This window comes from Xyrauchen texanus, chromosome 23 (assembly GCF_025860055.1).
Source record: "Xyrauchen texanus isolate HMW12.3.18 chromosome 23, RBS_HiC_50CHRs, whole genome shotgun sequence".
Lineage (NCBI taxonomy): Eukaryota > Metazoa > Chordata > Actinopteri > Cypriniformes > Catostomidae > Xyrauchen > Xyrauchen texanus.
The window spans coordinates 11502643-11524800 of record NC_068298.1 but is presented as its reverse complement, the minus strand read 5'-3'; the positions used below and the strand labels follow the sequence as shown (position 1 = coordinate 11524800).

Here is a 22158-nt window from a genome sequence, read left to right as displayed (position 1 = left end):
AAGCTGTCAAAGTATCGTTCTGAGTGAGCACAGTCTGTCTGTAGAGATGGGTAGACACAGACAGAACTGGATATCCAGATAGGGTAGACTGTGTTTCACACTGTACTGAAGGAGTGTGGAGGACGATCTGCACTTCCTCACTCACTGCAGAAAATATGAGACAATTAGAAAAACGTACTTTACACGAATAGTTCATTTTCTACCTGAATTCCAGCAAATAAACAATCTAGACAAACTTTCATATCTTATGGGAGAGAAAGTAGAGTTTATTCAGCTGGCAGCACAGTATGTGTCCTCCTGTCATCATATGAGGGAGAGAGATTGACCCCTCATGATATTACAACTCTATTCAAACTGCTATTTTAATTTCCTTTTTTGTTCCCTTTCTCATTGCTCTCTGTGTTTTACTTTGTCATATGTGTGTATTTTATTTTATTGTCATAATTTTTATTTTTTTTTTACTGTATATACGTCTTTTTATGTTTGTAATATGTTTATTACGCAATACTTTGGCAACATTGTATACAGTCATGCTAATACAGCCAATTTGAGAGAGAGAGAGAGAGAGAGAGAGGGGCGGGGTCAGTGTGTTTCTGGCACTGCTGTGGGTGTGTAACTATCACTGTCTCCATTCCTCTAAATCTACAGACAGTTCAACACTGTACTGTAGCTAGTCTCCGTTGCTATCATCGTTAATATCGCCTGGCTTTGGACCAACGTCTTGTGAAATCAGACGGTTTGGTCTCGGTTATCGTCTGATTTGACCTGGTAAGTGCGGATTGTTTCGATTGAGTGACTTTAGCGGATGCTAGCTGCCTGGTTAGCCAGCTGAGGGATCACATCAGAGAGACTCAACCTATATTTAAAAAAAATATTTATTAATTGTTCATCGCTTTTTCGGTCGTATAATGTTGTTAGTGGATGCCTTACACATTTAATTCCTTTCTGTTTGTATTTAATGAGAATAAATGTTTTTCATTCTGGATTAAAAGCTGTTTTGTGCGTCGACTGATGTGTGCGGCTGCAGGAATAGATGTTGACAGTGCTAAGCTATCAAGCTAACACGATAGCGTAGAAATACACATTTCTTATTAATGAGGTGGTTTATGAAGGTGTTAAATATTTAATATTTAATTTATGTAATAAACACAACAACATCTGCACCATCTTTAATAGGTTCATTTAATTTGCAATGGGATTTATGTGTGTGTGTGTGTGTGTGTGTGTGTGTGTGTGTGTGTGTGTGTGTGTGTGTGTGTGTGTGTGTGTGTGTTCGCTTTAAGATGCTGTAAGCTTTATGTTGGGTTAAATCCTTTACAGTTGAAGGTTCAACATGCATCCTAACCTGTCAGTATATTCACTGTAAATATAAGTGTGTGTTTTAATGGGGTTCGAGCTGTCCAACATTTTTTAAATAAACGTGTGTCCTCTTGGTCGTTGGTTTCTTAAAATAGCTTCATTTTCGTTTAATTGGGATGTGAAACTTGATTCCTGTATAGAGCTGTTTCTGGAACAGCAGCTGAGGGGGAATTGTGCCTATTAAATAGCTTAATTATTTAAATGATTCGTTGACCTTGTTTTATTTGAATTGTATAAACAGAATGGAAGCAAATGTATTTCATTTTCTATCTAGAATGCATAAAACATTAAAACTAGTACTTTTATTTTCATATGTGTTTAGATTTGTGGCAACTATTCATTCATTGAATAAAAGACTATAGTGCTATACTTTGTGGAAGCAATGGCTATTTCCTGTATCTAAACTTAAACATGAAAGACCTTTCAGTTATGGTGTGTTTTGGTATTGCAAGATTAGTATGCTTCTTGTCCTAACTTGAACAGTCCCTAATTTGGTTTTGCCCAAATTATTGTGGACATGTTTATGGTTTTGACAGTGTATTGTTGTACCACACACTAAGATAAAAAAAAAAAAAAAAAAAAAAGCTAATTCTGGTGTCATGATCTCTAAAAGACATCATATTAATCTTATTTCTTTTGAGATAATGTTAGATTTTTACCACATTTCCCAGGCCTACGTGTGTGATACTGAAATATGAAGTCAATGACTATGTCCCTCCTATTAGATTGTTGTGATAGATGCTTGTTTTTGTAGTGCATCAAGGCCAAGCAAAAACAAATGAATCGGATCTCCCAACGAGCCATGACAGGTTGTCTGAAAAACTTGACAAACCCTTACACTCACACCAGAGTGAAACCAGGCTGCTAGCAGTGTCCCTAAACAGTAAAGTGTGCACTTGAATAACTTGTGGCCTTCTGTAAACATGGGGTTGTTATCCCCCATATCCGCAGTGGATACAGCGATAAGGTGACCTGCCCTTTAAAACATGCTGAATGTGTCTTGTTGAGATTACAGCTAAACCCACCTGTCCTTGAGGAGATTTCATTGCTGCTTGGCTGACAGACCTTTTTCAGATTCATCCAACAGCCTGTCATGAAAACAGTTGGAGCACCATATGTGTTCTCTAAGATAGATTACAGTTAAATGCTTTCATTTGTAACTCTGTGCTTCAATATTGTAATATGTACTTGTGGAAATCAAGTCTTGAAACTTGAACTTAGTGATTATTGTTATAGTGATGACAGTCATGTGAAACTGGTTTGAATTTCATTCAGATAGCGAAAGTGAAAGTTTGTGTTTGCTTCCTGTTGCCTTTGTTAAGAAAATGGGTTCTTATTTCAAGATGGGTGTGAAGCATGGCCGAAGAAGAGCTATGAGATTAGATCTAAGCAGAAAACAGCTCAGTTTCATTCCATGATGATGCTGTTAATAGTAGAAACCATGATAACCAAACCAATGTACCAACTAAATAATTCTAAAGAAGTATTTGCATTTTGTTAAAAAGATTGATGTGTGGGACCAATTTCTGTTTTTAATAGCCCACAATTTTAGAGCTCCTGAACATGTTGCATAATAGTCATCTGGTTGTCGTGACAGAAGTGATACATCATGGTGTAGTGGTACTTTCACCTCATTTGTATTTTTGGTCAGTATTAATCAATATTTGCAAATTTAGGTTATTCAAATGGTACTCCATTGGGAAGGATAAACAAATCTACACACAACTTTTTGTTTGGTCTATTTTTCAGCCCAAGTTTATTGCTGATATGGCAAAACATCTACTAACAAGTTCACCTCGTTTCTCTCTTGAACTCACCTAATCACCCCACATCAAAGCTTTGTGATTGGAGGTTTTCTACATGCTAACTCGTTCCACTCTTCTTGCAACAGACATGAGTGATATCTCAAATAATGTGGCCTGTTGAGGAGTGACTGGCTTAAGATTTCTCACTTGGTTGACATTAAAATGGGCAAGGAAATCTTGTGGAGTGGGCTCTTTTGACTTAGGCCAGTAAGCAGTCACCCAGAACACCATTGCAACTAGAAATGTGCTAAACTACCAGTTTTCATAATCAACTAGTTGGACGGTTTGTTTGTTTGTTTGTTTGAATGCCAAGCCTAGTTGGTGTTAAGGATAAAAATTATAATAATGTTTAACTAGACTGAAATTATATATATATCAGACACATTTCAGAGGGATATATGGATGTTAAGCACAGCACTTCAACATGGTAACTAGAGGATATTTAACAAATAAATAGGCCAGGGCCCTGGGTAGCTCAGCGAGTAAAGACACTGACTACCACACTTGGAGTTCGTGAGTTCGAATCCCAGGGCATGCTGAGTGACTCCAGCCAGTTCTTCTAAGAAGCCAAATTGGCCTGGTTGCTAGGGAGGGTAGAGTCACATGGGGTAACCTCCTTTTGGACGCTATAATGTGGTTCGCTCTCGGTGTGGCACGTGGTGAGTTGTGCGTGGATGCTGCGGTGGGTGGCGTGAAGCCACCACATGCGCTATATCTCCGCGGTAACACATTCAACAAGCCACGTGTACGGATTGACTGTCTCAGGCACGGAGGCAACTGAGATGTGTCCTTCGTCACCTGGATTGAGGCGAGTCACTACGCCACCATGAGGACTTATAGCTCAATGGGCATTGCACATTCCAAAATGGAGAGAGAATTAGGAGGAGAAGAAGAAAAAAACTAATACAGAGGCTAAATACATCTTATTGCACAAAACTATCAAAGTAACAAATAAGAGGCTCAAACTCAAAATGGTACAAAAACGCTTATGCGCATCTGTGGCAGGGCAGAGGGCGGGGACAGGTCGTGATCATACACACCCGGCCCCGCCCTCCGCCCTGCCACAGCACCCTAAAAGTAAAATAACGTGCGGCGTACTTCAGGGCAATACTCACTGCGCATTCAAAAGTGCAGAATTGCAAGAAAATATTGTGGGTTCACATCTAATTTCACGACATCAAGCAGTTTAAACCTTTTTTACTGCTAATATTTAAGCAGTGTCAGACAACTTTAATCAAGACTTTAATCTCTCTACAGCACCTAACAAAGACCCCGTTTAAACCTGTTATTAAGATGCATTTTTGTTTATCCATTCACATGTGGTCAACGCTAAATACAGGACTAAATGGGGTTTAAAATGTTTAGTGGTTGGTTAAAAAAAACAAACAGATGTGGTCAAAAACACATGTGACTTAAAAAAAAAAAAAAAAAGCGTATACATGAACAAGCATGAGAACATCACAGATCTTCTTCAGTGTGTCTGATATCAACATGCAGGTTCACTTATTACCAGCACAAACATCTGCATTTCAGGTTAATACAGGTAATCCACAAAAATAATGGACAATTCTGCTTGAAACATTGCTTTTGTGCTTAGATTAAATTTCAGTTGCAACAGGAAGAAATAGTGCGCCATTTTTTTTGTTTTTCTGACATTGTTGTGGTTTATTATTATGCTGTAACACACTGACAAAGTGATTGATGTCGTCATGAAACAGAGTCCCTCCCCTCAAGTGATCACAGTAGATGCATTTAAGCGACCAGGTGTAAACTGGGTTGTCTCACCTGACCACGTGTGATCTGATCACCCGACACGCATCTCAATACCAGGTGTAAATGGGGTCAAATACGGGAATATTACCCAATGCAGAGGATTTAACGACAGTGATCTTCTTGAAAGGTATTGTTGATGTTGATTCTTATTCACTGTTAAGCACAGCAAGCTATCTTCATGCAAAAAAGCTCTGTAAAATATTGCATGGCTCTCAATTAATTTGCTAATGCATCTCCCAATAAAACCATCACCAAAATATTAATGTTCGTAGTCGACCCGCAATTGCATTTTCTCAAAAAATATTGAATCAAACCAATTGTATGTACAGTGCCTAATGAATAAGACATTTACCTACAGCACATTTACTTTGAAGTTGCACTCACACGCTTGTGCGGATCCAGCACAAGCAGCAATCTCCTGACAGTTTCCTTTATCATTAGAAACGAATTGTAAAGGTGACCGCGAACTGCTGAGGAAAGGTTGATAGAATATGTGCTTTAGCGGTAAATAAGTGAGCGCTCTACAGGATGCTGGATCTGCTCAAGTTTTGTGAGGTTTGTTTATTAAACCTGTTTAAACAGGTTATGTGCATTCTTGCATATGGTATATTATATTAGTTTAATTGATATTTGACTTTTTGTCATTAGACAAGATAGTTAAAAGTTACAGGGAACTGTTGAGGAGATAGAGGGAGAATGAAACAGGCGAGCACTTTAACATTATGAGCTTGAACGTGTGTGCTGCGCAGCTCTATGTGGACAGTTTAAATGAGACTGTGCTTTTACACTGGATGTTATTGTAGTAACATGATGGCATGTAACGACAAAACAAACCGTGACTGGTCATTTACATGTCTCAGTCACTTCACGTGCAAGCAGGTGATTTTCAGAGCACTCAAGAAACAATTCAGCCAAACGGGAAAATGTATCAGCCTCTGCGTTATATCAGTCGACCACTACTGACAAGTTGATTCTCATAAAAATCTGTCAAAAACTTTCTGGTCCTATTTCTCTCCAAAATCAAAAGAATAATTAATAAATTATATTTTTTGTATATTTAAGCCTGTTTTAGAGAAATTCAGATTTTTTTACATTGTGACATTATTTCATGACAATTAACCACAGAATTAAGAATTTTACACCCACACTCGCATACTTGTCATTCTGATATTATCATAAGGCTACCAAAACATCGATAAAAATTATATATTCTTTGAATTGTACAATAGTTATGCTATACCTCATACTAGTGGTACTGCTTTGACTTTTGCTCATTTTAATATAAAAAAAAATTATTTGATGATAATACAGTAAAAAATATATATATATATATATATATATATATATATATATATATATATATATATATATATATATATATATATATATATATATATATGGTGGTCGAGCGCCTGTCTGGGGAGAGAGAAAGCGGTAAGGACATCCACCTGAGATGAATTTTGACTAATTACCTTTTCTATGTTCACAGTGAGAGTCAGGGAAGATAAAATACTTTGATCGGAGTCACCGACACTCCACAGGCTGCCCCAATCAAGCTGGGATGTATAAAATAACCATTATTATTGGTCTCGACAATACTCTACAATAAGGACTGCCCGATGGCCCGGGGCCAGTGTGAGAGAGCTTCGGGCCAGTTGCTAGAACTGTCTCTTGCCCGATCGGGCCAGTGTTGCATTTATAACATTAGTGCATAAGAAATCAACAAGTGAGAGAGCACAACACTTACACTGAGCCAACAAAGTATTCTAACTGACGAGTGAGCGTGATTCAATTTGCTCGCAAAGATGCGCAAGCGCATAATATACTGGACGTGCCAAGGCACAGTCGCTTGCACGCACAAGTTTGTGCAGACACAGAGTGCACTCTCCTAGCACTGTCCTTGCTCTTGTTCAAGTGTCTTGACTGCAGCTATTACCAATGTGTAGAAAATGGAAGGAAAAAAACCCACTTAATGAATTTCGTACTAGGATTGCACGTCTTATGCAACATTTTAAGTATCCCTGCACATTCCGTGTTCACAGTGTGCGAAATCCCCACATTTTTCGTTTTTAGATGTTGGTGAAAAGAAGTAATCCACAAATTGGAACAAAAAACTCAACAGTTTCATTCTATAGGACTGAAATGTCTCATCATCGTCTCTCTCCATGCAGTGTAGACTGTTTAACATGCTCTCGTAAAGGGACAGAGCGCTAGTTTTATTCCCACTGTAAAAAATAAAAAGCACATTTTCTCTCATTAATTGGCCTTTAGAGATGAAGCGCCAATTGAAATGTAATAAACTTTTTTAAACCTCAGTTATACATGTGCCTGGAAATCACGAGCTGCTCAATATCCAACATGTAAGTATACATTTTAGTTAGTTTAATTTCAAAACATAATCATTAATTTGACATAATAATGGCGTTTGATATGAAAAGAACAAGATCACTATGGATATTAGCATATTATTATCATAGCTGTTTAGCTACAGGGTGAAGATGAATATTCAAAACTGTCTAATTCATATCATCCTCATGAACCTCCTGTTACATTTCTCATTTCTGGACCATACAGGTATTTTTGTGCATTGCGCATCAGGCTGTGTTGGTCTATAGATTGTGTATATAACATGAAATCAGACATTCTTAATTCCCAGATTAGGCATAATAACTCCCTAATATATATATATATTACATGTCACAACCGATTTGGAAGTCTCTTCTCAGGGATTCATATGTATATTACATTCAGTAAATAATCACATCTTTAACTCCGTGATTAAATCTTTGATACTTTGTGTGAATACACTACAAATGACCAAAAGTTGCATGACTAAATGGGTGACTGAAAACCCATCATCTGCACAACAGAACTCTTTGCTTAAAAGCACATGTGTAAATGGCAGGATGGCTGAGGTTAAAATTATGTATTTATTAATTAAAATCTGTAAAGCACTTGTATGGGATTACATATGGCATAAATCTTATCATGCAAATTATAAATGTGATTCAGTTTGGGGGGACATTGTCTTAAAAACATAATATATGTAAAAAATAATTATCTTCGGACACATTTTTAAAGCCATGATGGTAAAAACAGCTATTTATAATTTTTGTGTTGGGGCCAGTGAAAATTTTGGCAGGGCCAGTAGAAAAAATCCTTAGCGTTGAGCCCTGCAAGCCTTGATGGATTCAGGTTGTAACCAAAACTCTATTCATTGGTACAAAATGGGGCATTGAAAACAAATAATCGGGTGAAGGTGAGGTGTCTGCACAGGGATATTTACGATTATCCTGCAGTGACCATCACTATTCTATTTCAAGGTCAAAAGCATAACATTGAGGCTGTAGTTGTTTTCTGCCTCACCCATCCACTAATTTTGGTTACTAATTGGCTGGTTTTCACCAGTTGTTAAAAGGGTTGTGTGTGGATGGGTCCTGTAATACAGTAGGACGGTGTGGGGTGAGCAGTGTGTTGATTGGATAGGCGGAGCTGGGGCCGTCTACATCAGCTCCGTGTAAGGATGATGTAAGCGAGGGTGAAGCAAGATGCTAGACGAGACTCTTAAACACTGGTTTGAAAGTAAAAGTAATTGATGGTCAACACCTTCAACCACGCATTGCCCTCTTATGTCCATATTTCTCAATTATAAATGATTGGTTGTATCAAGTGATGCAGGATGCTCAGACAAAAGAAGATACAACCCAGTTGTTAGTACCAAGGATCTGTCGAGAAATGTTGTTCCAGGCGTCTTATCATAGTCAAGTGACGGGTCATTTGGGACAAGGGAAAACACCAAGTTGTCTCATGGCCTGTTTCTATTGGCCAGGCATTCGCAGGTATGTCAGTAGGTGAATCCACCGGCCACTCCAAAAGTGCCGTTGTGCCCTCTTCAGTTGATTGAGATACCCTTTGACAGAGTAGGCATGGACCTCGTTGAGCTATTAGAATGGTCATCACGTGGGCATCGCTTTGTATTGGTTCTTTTGGACTATGCAACCGCTGACTGATCTCCCTAAAAAAAGAGCTCCTTACCCGTTCCAGTGGACGGAGCCATGCCAACAGGCTTTCACACAGGTAAAAGCTGCACTTTGTGGCTGGCCGCTTTTGCAGACGGAGGCATTGGACAGGGTGCTGGGTGCTGTACTGTCCCAAGTGGTGGAGGAGCTCCCGGTGCTGTACATTAGTTGGAAGCTCTCTATGAGAGAGACGAAGTAAAGCACCAGAGAGAGAAGGAGTGTCTGGCCATTAAGTGGGCAGTCCTCACCCTCCACTACTATTTGCTGGGATGAGCACTCACCCTCTGTTCGGACCATGCCCTGCTCCAATGACTCCACCGCATGAAGGATGTCAAGCTTGCATCACCCGTTGGAATCTGGCACTCCAGCCATTTAAGTTCGAGGTGGTTAACAGAACGGGGGCACAAATGGCTGTTGCAGACTTCCTCTCCAGAAAAGGAGGGGGGGCAGTCCGGACAGTTCTCCTGGACTGAGTCGGGCGGTGGGTGTATGTGGAGGTGAGGGTGTGGTCGAGTGCCTGTCTGGGGATAGAGAAAGCGGTGAGGACATCCACCTGAGATGAATTGTGGCTAATTACCATTTCTATTTTCACAGTGAGAGTCGGGGGAGATAAAAGATGGCCCAGTCCTCCGAAAGAGAGAGAGCTGAACCTGAATACAGTGTGTGTAATAGAAGCTTCACTGTCTGGCTGAAAAGCAGCAGTTTTAGTTTGAGTTGTATTCGGAGTGTGTAAATAAACTCAAGTGCTTCATTGAAGCCGTCTCCCGCTTCCTAATTTTGATCCAAATATGACCATCTGTTGCAAGCTGAAATGGAGGAAATTGTGAAAAAGAGAGTAAGAACTGCTGCAGTGTTATATCAGATTTTGAATTTAGGGTTAGGGTTATGGTTAGGTTAGGGTTAGGGATAGGCCATTAATACCCTTAATGGCCTATCAGATGCCACCTACAATAATAAATGGCATGTTGTGCCTTAATTACAGGGAGAACACTCAGATCTTGTCTAACCCTGACCTTCTCTTAATTGCATTTTTTTTTTTTAAGAGCTTTTAATGGGGGCCTAGGTAGCTCGACGAGTATTAATGCTGATTACCACCCATGGAGTCGCAAGTTCGAATCCAGGGCATGCTGAGTGACTCCAGCCAGGTCTCTTTAGCAACCATATTGGCCGGTTGCTAGGAAGGGTAGAGTCACATGGGGTATCTTCCTTGTGGTCACAATTAGTGATTCTCGCTCTCAGTTGTGCATGGATCATGAAGAGTAGCATGAGCCTCCACATGCAGGGTCTCTGCAGTGTCATGCTCAGCGAGCCACGTTATTTGATCTGTAGATTGGCGGTCACGGAAGCGCAGGCAACTGAGACTTGTCCTCTGCCACCCAGATTGAGGTGAGTATCCGTGCCACCATGAGGACCTACTAATGGGATTGTAGTGGGATTGGGCATTCGAAATTGGGAGAAATAAATAAATAAATAAAATAAAGAGCTTTTAAAGACCTCCCTAAAGAAATATTGAGTTATTAGTTAATCATTCACATTTAAGATTTGGCCTGTATACTGTAACTAATAAAAGGTTCTTGTCCCCTGGAATTTTCTGGAAAGTTTGAAGCAGCTCTTTGTGTATCTATGGCATACCATTCTCTTTGACGCAGCTTGTTGATTGCATCTACAAATTTACCCCTTGACACCAACAGCATGGTAACCATAGTGAGACATATAAGCTTTACAAACAGATTGTCAACAAGGTGATACTGAGAGATCTGGCTGCAGAAAATTCCAGTAAATACACTTTATTCTCCAGTGCGTTTGTGAACAGGTAGAGGTCATACTGTTCTCTTTGCTAACATTGGAAGCACTGAAGAATTGGCCAGTAATGGAATTGTCATGTACTCTGGTAATCTGGAGAAAAACACAAGGCATCTCAGTGTTTGTGGTAGACAGCTTTTATTTAATTTTTTGTCTTCTCTAACAATGCTGAATATTGTGAGTGAAAGGTCATCATTTGTTATATGTGGGATTAGAAGCACATAAACTCTCTATAGTCTGCAAACCAAGGCATCTGCTATTAGGGGTCAATTCACACATCAGTCCTCTCAGTTTTGGGGATATTGTGTTCCTGTTCCACATGCCAAATGTTGGGCTTGTCATGCCTAAAACGGTAAAGAGGTCTGTAATGTGGCAGTGGTTCAAACACCATAAAATGCTCTTAAAAAGTAATTTGTATAAAGGATAGTCCATGGTGTAATGATGTAATGTAATGAACTATAAAGGTTTATTTAGAAAAAAACATTATTTTGAAAGCCAAAGCAGTACAGACTACAGCAAGGTTCAATTGTTGGTATAGAGGTAGTTTAACATTGATGTAAATGTTGTATTTTAAGCTATTACTTGTATTTGTCATAAACATTAAAACATTTTATTCATAAGAATTCTTATTTCCTTATATAAATTCTTGAACATTTTTATTAACATTTATTTTCCGAGAAATGTAGTGTCAGGCCTTTCAGTAACATGAATATTAAGAACCTTATTTGGATTAAAATACCAGTTTGTATTAAATGCTCTGCATGAGATGCAATATGAAGCGCAGCGAGCAGTTTTTGTTCCTAATCAACAGTTTGAAATGTTGATATTGGACCGTCATCGGATACTTAATTCAGCTTGCACATGTCCAATTACTGGTTAAGTGGATTGTAAATTTGCCCCCTGCTAATATTAATCAAAAGAGTTGTTATAGCTTTTAAATGCATTGCATTTGCTGACGCTGCTGTTTTTTTTTTTTGGGGTGTGTTTTCCTGCAGCTTAACCACTAAGGTCCTGAATAGGATTTGCGGTCTGTCAATGAGGAACTACAGGCTCATCTTCTGCCATAACTTGAAGCAACCATAGATGACCATTGTTTACTACTAGTCAGTGGAGCTGGAGATAAAGTTAACTTCTGGGTTTTTGAAGTACAACAAGGTGAGTTCTGCTGTGAAATCACAAAATATGACACAAATTGTCTTTCTTCTCTTTGCTGTAAGAATTGAAACTCAAATAAGATTCATGAGACCAGCTGCAAGTTGTCACTAAAGCATCAGCTATCTTGATAGTTCAAGTGCCTATCATGTGCATTTCTGGGCATGCTTTGTGCTAATCAGATCTAGTCGTTGATTTTTTCTTTACAACATTAACAGCTTGTGCACTGCAGCTGATAGTCACTGTAATGTGTTGTTTGTGATAGCAAGTTTGTCTTTATTGGAATTTACATGTTGAGTGAGACACCTGCTACCATCATCAGAATCAGCGTGCCGCATCTGACGGCTGTCTTGGTCTTTGCACATTAATTCACTTATGTAAGCTCTCATCTCTATGCTCGTGCATAATAAGAAAAACTACAGCTTCCAAGATGGAAGAGGTCCTGCTCCAATTTTCAGTTTGTTTTGTTCTTTTTGTCCGGAGTTTGTCATTTGAGCTCCCGCCCCACCCATGATAGCGTGTCTGTGCAGGGAGGTGTCGAGTCGGTTGGCCAACTTGACCTTGTTCTCGGCGTCTCTGTGTGCAGACGGACTGAAGCAGCTAGGCTGTGGAGGCGATGAGGAAGAGCCTCTCTACTTCCCTCAGCGACTCCCTCAGCACGGCCAGAGTGTTCGGGATCCCCCTGGAGGAGGTGCAGCACAGCGGACAGCCAGGACATGAGGTCCCCCTGCTGGTCAGGAGCATTGTGGAGTACATTGAAGAGCATGGTGAGTGACATCTGAATGAGGTGGACCCTGAAAACGCATGTTTCAGTCTTTGAAGTCTTTATTTAATTATTAACTACAGTATAGTCAACTATTGTAGCGTTAACTACTGAAACAATACCAGGAATACGAAAGAAGACAGACCAGCTTGTGACTGAATCATGCTTTTGGGAAGATCTGACCTGCCTAGGCAAAAAGTGGCAGTTCAAAACGGCAGTGGGAAGAGGAACGTGTTTCAATATTCAACAGGAAGTCAGACATGAAAATATCCATAATTCTTTCAAACAAAGCAATTAGGGTCAATTAATGTAAACTTGTCCAGATGTGATGTTAAATGAAGACGACTATATCCAGAGAAGTGGAGTCAAAAAGGTATGCTATATACATTTTTTAAATTACAATAATTTAAGGGTTTTAACTGTAGTTAACTACTGTACACTAGTGTTATAGTTACTGAATCAAACTGCATTTTGCATATAAATACCAAAGCAATTTCTCACAGAAAACTGAAGTATTGAGAAGGATATTGTCCTTTTTCATTCTTGGACTGAGATTGAATGTTATAAACGTTACATTTTAATTATTTCTAAGCCCCATAAAAGTCTTCTTTAAATAAACCATAAACTTGCAGTAAGGTTGTGCAATTATGAATGATCAAAAATAGCATTTGACTAAAGATGGGGTTAAAATTAAAAGTAAGCTTATCTTTACAACAGTTATTTAAGTTGTTTACAGTCCATTTTACATTACATTTCACAAAGTAAACTTGCGCAAAGTTGTGCAATTAAAGGTGATCAAAAATAGCATTTTAACTATTTTAAGAAATAGGTTGGAAAAATAGTAAACATATTCATAAACGTTTTCATCTGATAAAACCAAAAATGTTGTTTGATCTGATTGTATGAGATGCAAGTCCTTCCGTACTCTCAGATCAAAGATGTGCTTCCTCTATTGTGTAACATTACAAAAGTCAGTGAATTAAAAGCTGAAAAGAGGTCAGAACTCAACCTGAGGCTTTTGTAATGACAATGTATTTTTACAATAAGACGCATACCTAATAATTAACTGCCACATATAGATTCATAAATGCTAAGCACTTTTTATTCTTTTCAGTTAATGGTATTTGCAAATTGCTGAACTCTCACCCGCACACCAAGCAGACAGTTCAAATATTTTAATTTCCCTGTTTGCCCTTTAAAAAGATGCTGTGACTACAGCCCAATATTTGAACTACAGGAGGGGCAGGATGTTGAAAATATGTTGGCAGATCTGTTAAGTCCTTGAAAGGGGTTTAGCTGGTGTTGTCATCTCTAAACACCAGCTCTTCCTCTGTGAGTTCTGCTCACTGGCACGTCTTCGTCGCTGCTTAATATGGAAGGATGTTTTTGTACTGAGGCCAATGTAGACATAACAGCGAGCGACATGGCGGCTTCCCATCCTGCAGCAGAGAGGTCTTATGTACACATACACACAGAACACCAGGAATGGGAACAGAGACAGACCTACTAGTTTATCAGCAGTAGGAAGATTTTTTTTTTTATTATTATTGTAATCTTGATATTTAACAGGAAGTCAGCCATAAAAGAAATGTCAATTGTTTTTTTATCATGTAATTCTGGTTGATAAATGTAAACTTCAGATTTAGCTTGAGGTGAATTTAAAAAAAGTATTCCAGGATTATAAAAAAAAACAAAAAAAACAATTTCAATAGCTCTGAGATGGCAAGCAGAGGGAGTGTAGCCGATGTTATCATGCTAACAGATCTGGTAAAAGGGATCAAGAGTTTAGCAAACAACTCCTCTGCATAGTCAGCTGCTCCATGTCATCATTGGGTGCTAGATTATATTCTGCTCTCTGAAATTTTGTAAATATGTTATTCTTTAACTATTTTTATATGTCTCTGTCCGCAGTGTTAGTGAGGTGTGTTTTTGTGTGTTGTAGGAGGGCTGAACCTGGAGGGCCTGTTTCTTGTGAACGGTAACGCAGAACGCGTGGAATGGCTCAGGCAACGCTATGACAGTGGTGTGGAAGTGGATCTGGAGAAGGAGGCTGACCTGGCATCTGCCATCAGCCTGCTACGCCTCTTCCTGCAGGAGCTCCCAGAGCCCATCATCCCTGCAGGCTTACAGGCACAAATACTGCAGCTCTATCAGGGTCGGTGAACCTTTTGCACCGCTTTCATCTGGCAGTCTATTATTCTACCAGTTCTCCTAATATTAGGTGGTTTTTATACTGGGCACGTTTACTGCTGTTCGAATCCGATTGTTCCCGGCACCCCAAGAACACAACGTGGGTCGCTATTTCTTTAATTTTTTTTAATTAATTTGTTGCCAGTATACGCACCACAGTGAACAACACTTGCGCCTCTGTGCGTCGCATGCCATAATTCAGCATTTCCAGGAGAAGGTGAACATATCTAATGTTCACAAACTGTCTTTTTTGTGGAGACAGCAACATATTTGCAGTGCTGCTCATGCTTCTCTGCCACTCATAGTGCACGTGTATGTGTATTTTTGTGCAACTGATTGTGTCGTCATACTTAAATCGGTAAAAACGCACAATTTATTTTACATCCTGAACGAGTGCGGACCTGAGTACAGGTTAGTTTATCACTCATGCGAACCGTGCCACAATTCCATTGTGGCCAAGTTTACAACTGCCAGTGTGAAAGTCCCCTTACATAACCTAATGTGCAATGTCGAAAATGAAGATTTGACCACACCTGCCAGTGGCCGGTAAATTGAGAACATTTACAGAAGGTTAATATTTCTTTTCAGTAATGCAACAATTTTTTTTAAATATAACAAATATTGCAAAGAATTATGAATCAAAAATGCTGTTTTATTTTTTTTTCTCACATATTTGCATCAAACGTCAGATTGACAGAAAGGCCATAATTATTTTGGAATTCCTAAAAAGATTAACAGCCACCTGGCTAGAAACTAGGTTTATTTACTCGTCGAAGCCCCTTTTAGCACTTGGTGATTGATATTTTTAGACTGTTCATAGTTCATAAAATACATAAAAACAGCATGTCAGTTTTTGCCTCTAGAAGGTCCTCACAAGTTTTTCTTGAACTTTTGCACGCGATAATATAATTACATCATCTTCGGGCACGCCTATTCTTTCACGACTTTGCATCAGCCAGTTCACCGCCCCCGCTCCCACCTCTGCATAACAATGATAATTGTGCTTGGCTCTGAACTTTCTCCTCATTCTGACAGTTGAATTGTTTGCTCTCCTGTAGACTACAGCAGTGAGGAGGAGTTGGGAAGAAATATGAAGTACTTCCTTCAGCAGCTGCCGCAGGTCAACTACAGCTTGCTTCGTTTCCTGTGCCGATTTCTGTCTGGTGTAGCATCTCTTCAGGAGGAGAGCTGGAGCATAGGAGCTCTCGCTGCCGTCTTTGGGCCAGACATTTTCCAGTAAGACACTTGTCCAGTTCTACCAACTAATATTTTTGATATCTTTCTTGATGTTTGCATATAATTAGCACAAAAAAAAAATCCCAGTAAAATACAGTTTTTGCCACGCCTAGGCCCAACAATCTACATACACTTCTACGGAATTCCTTGGGCATATATTCCATGCAGGTTTAGTCGTGACAATGTACATGGTAAGGTTTATTAAACCCATTTCTCTTCTCTTCTTACTGCAGTTTAGACACCGATGTAGAAGATCTAAAAGAGCAGGAGTCTGTCAGCCGTATCCTGGCAGAACTGCTGGAGAACCAGGAGGAGTTTTTTGACTGTCGGGAGGAGGAGGACATCTCCAACACCAATGACTATAGCTCCATTAATGACCAGGTAACCAGTTCACTCTTTCTTTACTCTGATTTGATGATGCTGTCATCAGAATTAGTGCTACTTTTCTATATTAACACAGGATTTTGAGAGAGTCTGATATTATTCATTCAAAATCCTCAAAGGTTTTTGATTGTTAGTCTTCTTTAAACCTGTAAATATGGACATGCATTATGCTTCAATTCAGGGCAGATATTTTATATAGCTTCTTGCAAGAATTTACACATGTGGAGCACTTGTAATGAACAACACCCTCAATGACAAGAACATTTTTCATATTAATATTAACATAAATGTTGACATTTCACAAAATGTGAATGGTTGTCTGTAATTTTACAGTGTAGTGAATTTTCACTTGTAAAGGGTGATAAAAGGGTCTCTTTGAAAACACTGGTTACTTTGTCCAAAGATTTCCTTATCATGTGCCTTTATTGTTATGCCTACGGTTACAGTTGGGGGCATTTGTATGTTTGTGTAAGAGATTAATTTGATTAGTGTTAGATGGTATTAGCTTTGTGTGCCTCGTGCAACATTCGCCCAAATCAAAGTGATATTGTGACTGAGTTTTGTAAGGCGATTATATGCTTTTGCTTTGATGGTTTTTTAAAGCTTTCAAAACGTGTACCGCCCATCCCAGTTCTAGTCAGAGGCAGAGCTTTACATAAGCAGATGTTAAACACAGAGAAAAGAGAAGCAGTGCTAGAAGGTTATTATGTCTGCAGTGTTATGTAATGCACTGAAATCCCTCCAAAGGCGTGTCTACTCATTTCAGTGTGTCTTTGAGAGTGTTCGCAGACTGCAGATTTCAAACAACTCAACTCACACCAAAGGAATGACAGTGATTTTTTTTTTTTTCACTGAAAGTGCAGATTGTCTACATGTATGACACTCTACATCCTTTTAAGGACCTCAGTTTTTGCTTCTTCACAGTTCCAGCACATAAACAACCCATTGTGAAAAAAGTTGGTCCACAATCCCAGTTTCAGACTTGAAATATCTCCTTCTCTCACATACACAGGAAATAGCCAATAATAAGGCATACATTCTTTCCATGTGCCTTCTCCTGTAGTCCCTTGTGTCACAATGGCAAAAAAAGGAAACAGACCTTTTGTAATGAGAAAAAAACTTACTGCTAACCACAGTTACATAACTGACTGATGTAAGTTTTGTACTGGCACCTGCACTTTTCTACTGGGTTGTCTTGTTTTCATAATGGACACCAAGCAGAATTATACAGACATCCCAAGCTAACTGACAGACAATAGCTCTGTTCTATAGCCTATTCAGCTACCTTGCTGTGTGCTGTCTTATAAACATAATGGAACATCATATGTGAGTGATTTGGAATGCTCTGCAATAGGAACTACTTGCATGAAGTTCACAAATGCTGTTGCAACACATTCTCACACCCCAACTCGTCACATACGGACGCTCGGGCAGGACCCCTTGGCGTCGCTTATTGACGCGCCGGGTGTACCTTTGGCGTCGTTTTATGACGCGTCGGGTTTGGAAACATAAAAAACCGGTTGGAGGGCCATTGTAGTGTATTCTTTTTGATTTTTATTGATCGCGGTCTCGACTTTCGACCCATTCGCGACGTGAGCTTACCCGAGACGTGACATTTCAACGCTGCACGCTCCGGTTCGCGGAGATACATGGAAGTCTATGGGACTGCCCTGCACGTCGAAAAATGACACCAAAGGTATACCCGGCGCGTCAATATGCGACGAAACTGCCCGAAGCGTCCGTACGTGACGAGTCGGGGTGAGAATGTGTTGGCTGGGTAGAAAAGTAAATTTTTTTGAATTGACACTTTTCAACATTGAGTTAAATATGCATATATTTTTTCTCTCCGCTTTATCCACCATAATGTGTTTGAATGTGCTGCAACGACATGCAATGTTGCCTTTGAATTTGGCCAAAATAAGATGTCTTACCTTATTGAAACAGCCTTCATTTCAGGCAGCTCACTATGTTTTGGAACACACTAGACTTGGAGATACTGGAAGTTTTTGAGTGACCACTGCTGAGAAGATCTTGCATCATACTTGAAAGAGACAGCTTGCGTAGTACACAATGACAGAGTGGGGCGATACAAATTTAAGCAGTGGGTGGAAAGGATGACCTATCTGGATGTTGGCCAGTGCATAAGGAGCTTGCAAATGCTGATATGAATATGGGCATATATCACAGATTCCTTTCTCAGCAGATCCTGCTTATGGAGACTCTCCCATGCTATGGTTCTATGTCTCACTCAAGGCTCATTTGAAATGAGGAGATAGAGTTGATGGGTTGACGTGACTAGTTTGGACTTGGTAGGTTTTGTAATAACAAATAAATAAGGGTGATATTATTTGTTTTAAAATCCTTTGTTCCATCCCAATGATAAACAAATTTGAAAAGTTATCAGACTTTTGAATTTTGTCTAGTGGACAATAACATGATTAAGAATGTATCGTAGAATTGCACTGAATGAGGACCCGAGCCATAGCTAGATTATTCATAACATCATAGAGACTTGAGCACAAGTTATTTTGACTTGGGTCACTAAGCAACCACCCAGAAACACCTAGCAGATGCATAGCAACTAGGGCTGGGCGATATGTAAAAAATATTTTATCGATAATCGTCTTAAAAAATATAGTGATATACGATTATATCGTCAACCCCGCTGCCGAGGGTCGTGAATATTTTTTGCTTTATTGATTTTGCTTAAAAAGTTTATTAATTTATTGAAACATGAAAAACACAAGACATTTCTAAATTCAGATTGCACTTTAAACTAAACAAAAAAGCAATTAAAATAACAAAGTGATCACAAAATCTTATTTAACCACCTCCACAAATCCAAACATTTAACGTCTCCAACGGCTTCATTTGCCATCACGCAAGCATCTGTCAATGACAACAGGTGGAAAATTACTTATAGCCTACAGATTAAGAACTAAAGACAATTATAAATGTAAAGATAATAATAAAGTCCAATAAATTACCTTGTGTTCCCAAAATAATGCTGCACAATAAAGTTGTGTTTATTTTGCCTTTTGGTAATACAGTTAATGCTGCCTATAGAAAAGAAAATAGAACTCAATTTTATGATTTAATCACTTATGTCTTTGTTTCTTAAATGCAAAGATGTATATTACTGAACCCGCAGAGTTGCGTTCACAATGCATGTTAACCGCGAACAGGTCCGTGGAAATAAAGCAAACTAAATACTAAGCACCTCGATCAGAGATTATTTGCAACATTCGTAACAGTTTACTCTTTACATGCACTTGTTGAACATGACAGGCGCTGCAAGCCTCTGAACAAACTGCGAATCAGACACAAGCATTGAAGCACAAAAGCATTGACGGCTTTTCTTTTGTCTGTTTTTAAAAATATAATAAAGTGTGTTTTTCAAGCACGTGCCTTTGTGACTAACAGCATTTCTTGTCATGTGTCACACCTAGACGTCTTACAGGTCGCCCGCCTGTTGCGGGTTGATGATCAAAATTACTCACACATGAAATAGATTTAGACGAGGAGCTTGTCCGTATCTATATAACAATTTGGCCATCCAATTGCAATGCTTTTTATATAAATATTTTTGTTTTAAGGAATGGTCACAGTTATGTAGGTGTAACACCTGTCTGTCATACCTGCCCTCTCTCTAAGTCACTGATTTGTTAACTGTGACGAAATTGTCTGTTCAGGAAACTGAAGGCCATGTCCTGCATCTCAGGAAATCAACTCATTATGACAGACTATGACTAGCAGCTGCCCATGCCCTTATCTCCCTAGCAACACTAGGTTGTTATGTGTTCTCATTCAAACTCAAGCAAATGTAATAAGGTTGTGCCCTTTTGTTAAAATCCCTGAATCTGCCCAAAAAACTAAAATGGTCACACTGCAAAGGCTGCAGATTTTCAATGCACACTCGCACAGTTGCTGACCCTACTTTTCTGGAGCTTGGAGGGTGTGAGATGTTTTCTGCAGTCGTATGGGTTATTTTTGCCTATTCTGTTTGTGTGCACATGCTTGACAACATTTTCTAACTAATTAATGAAGAGCGCCTTTAATTAGAGTCTCAGTCAGTTCTCCGCAGTTGGTTTTTGTATGCAGATGTTGTTGTAAAATCAGGAGACCACACATTAACAAAACCTCTGAGACTGTTTGTGCTTTAGCCACTTGGAGGAATAACACATCACAGATGAACCCTTGAAGATGTTTTCACCACCCTGGCTGCAGCATCCATGCTGTACTGATGTATTGAAAGTAGGGATTGGCATTTTTGTAAATTTCTTATTTCCATCATTGATAGGTATCAAAAAACTATTATTCTAGTACTCAGGGGTACTATGTCAATCATGGAGAAAATGAAAATATTTTAAGATTGTTACAAAAATGAATGTTGACCAATAAAAATTATATGAAAACATGAACATGTGACTAGAGAAAAGTAACACTGCTTATGCTGCATCAATGTTATCAAAAGAACCATCTGAAATAGAATAGCTGCATGCGGTGAAGCTGAAGAGTAAATGAACTCCAGTAAACTGAAGCCCCTTCTATGACACATCCTATTAGATTAATCAGATAACCTAGATACACAACATAAATGTAACATTACAACTTGTATCTGCACAAAAGGATGCAAATGCATTTTCATGCTATAGCCAGAGAGCGTAACTCCCGTTGTGGATGCGCTCTTCTAATAGTGCGCTGAAACACGGGCAAGTAAAGCAAAAAGAATTCACAACATTCTATAGTGTTCTCATAATGTAATGTATATGGCAGATTACATTACAGTATTTTTTATCAAGTGGTTGCTGACATCGCATATATATTGGCTAAAATTACGACATTTTAGTCAGAGTAAAACTGACTTAAATTACTGAACAACACATGATGATTATTGATGAATTATTAATAAAATGTAAAGGATATTTTCATCACGAGATAAAAAAAGTGTCATCTCTCCGATTATAGGCTATTTCTGAAATACTAAACCTTAATTCTGCATTTGTTATTGTAAGTAAATTTGCATTTGTTTTCTTATATATTATTTTATATAGGCTTCTAATTTATTTAGTATTGTCTCTGTGTTTTATTATCAAATACGATTTAAAAATGAACACACAGGATTGCTTTTAGGCCACTATATTCAACTGTAATTTTTAAATAAAACATTGTCTGCAATATTACTTTAGCAGCATATTTCAACTGTGCTTTTGAAATGACAACAAAAACGAACAGCTTAGTTTTTATTTTCAAAGCTAAAGAAAAAAATTTAACCAAACGACTGCTAATAGAAAATAAAACAGAGATGGAATGATTTATAAAACTCAAAACAAAAACATTCTGTGTATTTACCACGGCTGATGAAATTTAAACATAGGCTATGTTCTACATATTTGTGTTCAAAAAGAGTAGTCGGTCTACGTGCACAGGTGAGAGGCGTGTCTATTCACGGCGGCAGTGGAAAAAACACGCTCCGCTGGAACAGATGTTGCAGGAATAGCTAAGTTCCACTGGGCAAGGATGCTTAGCTTTGTTAACAGATTCTCATTTACCTCCCACCACAGTAAAGGAGCTTTCTATTTTCGGTGTCACGCGTACAAAAATTCCTCGCGCCGTAATCCTCACCAAAAAGAGCACCGTAATTGCTGCTCAATCAGGCTGAGAGTCACTTTGT

At 38.8% G+C, this 22158-nt stretch overlaps 1 protein-coding gene across 2 annotated transcripts in view; it reads left to right on the top strand.

The window, feature by feature from the left end:
• The first annotated feature begins 622 nt into the window (after nt 1-622).
• fam13b (family with sequence similarity 13 member B) overlaps nt 623-22158 on the top strand; it is a 52150-nt gene continuing 30614 nt past the window's right edge. For both annotated transcript variants that reach the window (XM_052154462.1, XM_052154461.1), the window contains exons 1-6: nt 623-768; nt 11755-11914; nt 12498-12678; nt 14617-14829; nt 15923-16100; nt 16334-16481. In XM_052154462.1, the coding sequence (XP_052010422.1) occupies nt 12528-12678; nt 14617-14829; nt 15923-16100; nt 16334-16481 (690 nt within the window). In that variant the 5' untranslated portion in view covers nt 623-768; nt 11755-11914; nt 12498-12527. The remainder of the gene's footprint in view (nt 769-11754; nt 11915-12497; nt 12679-14616; nt 14830-15922; nt 16101-16333; nt 16482-22158) is intronic.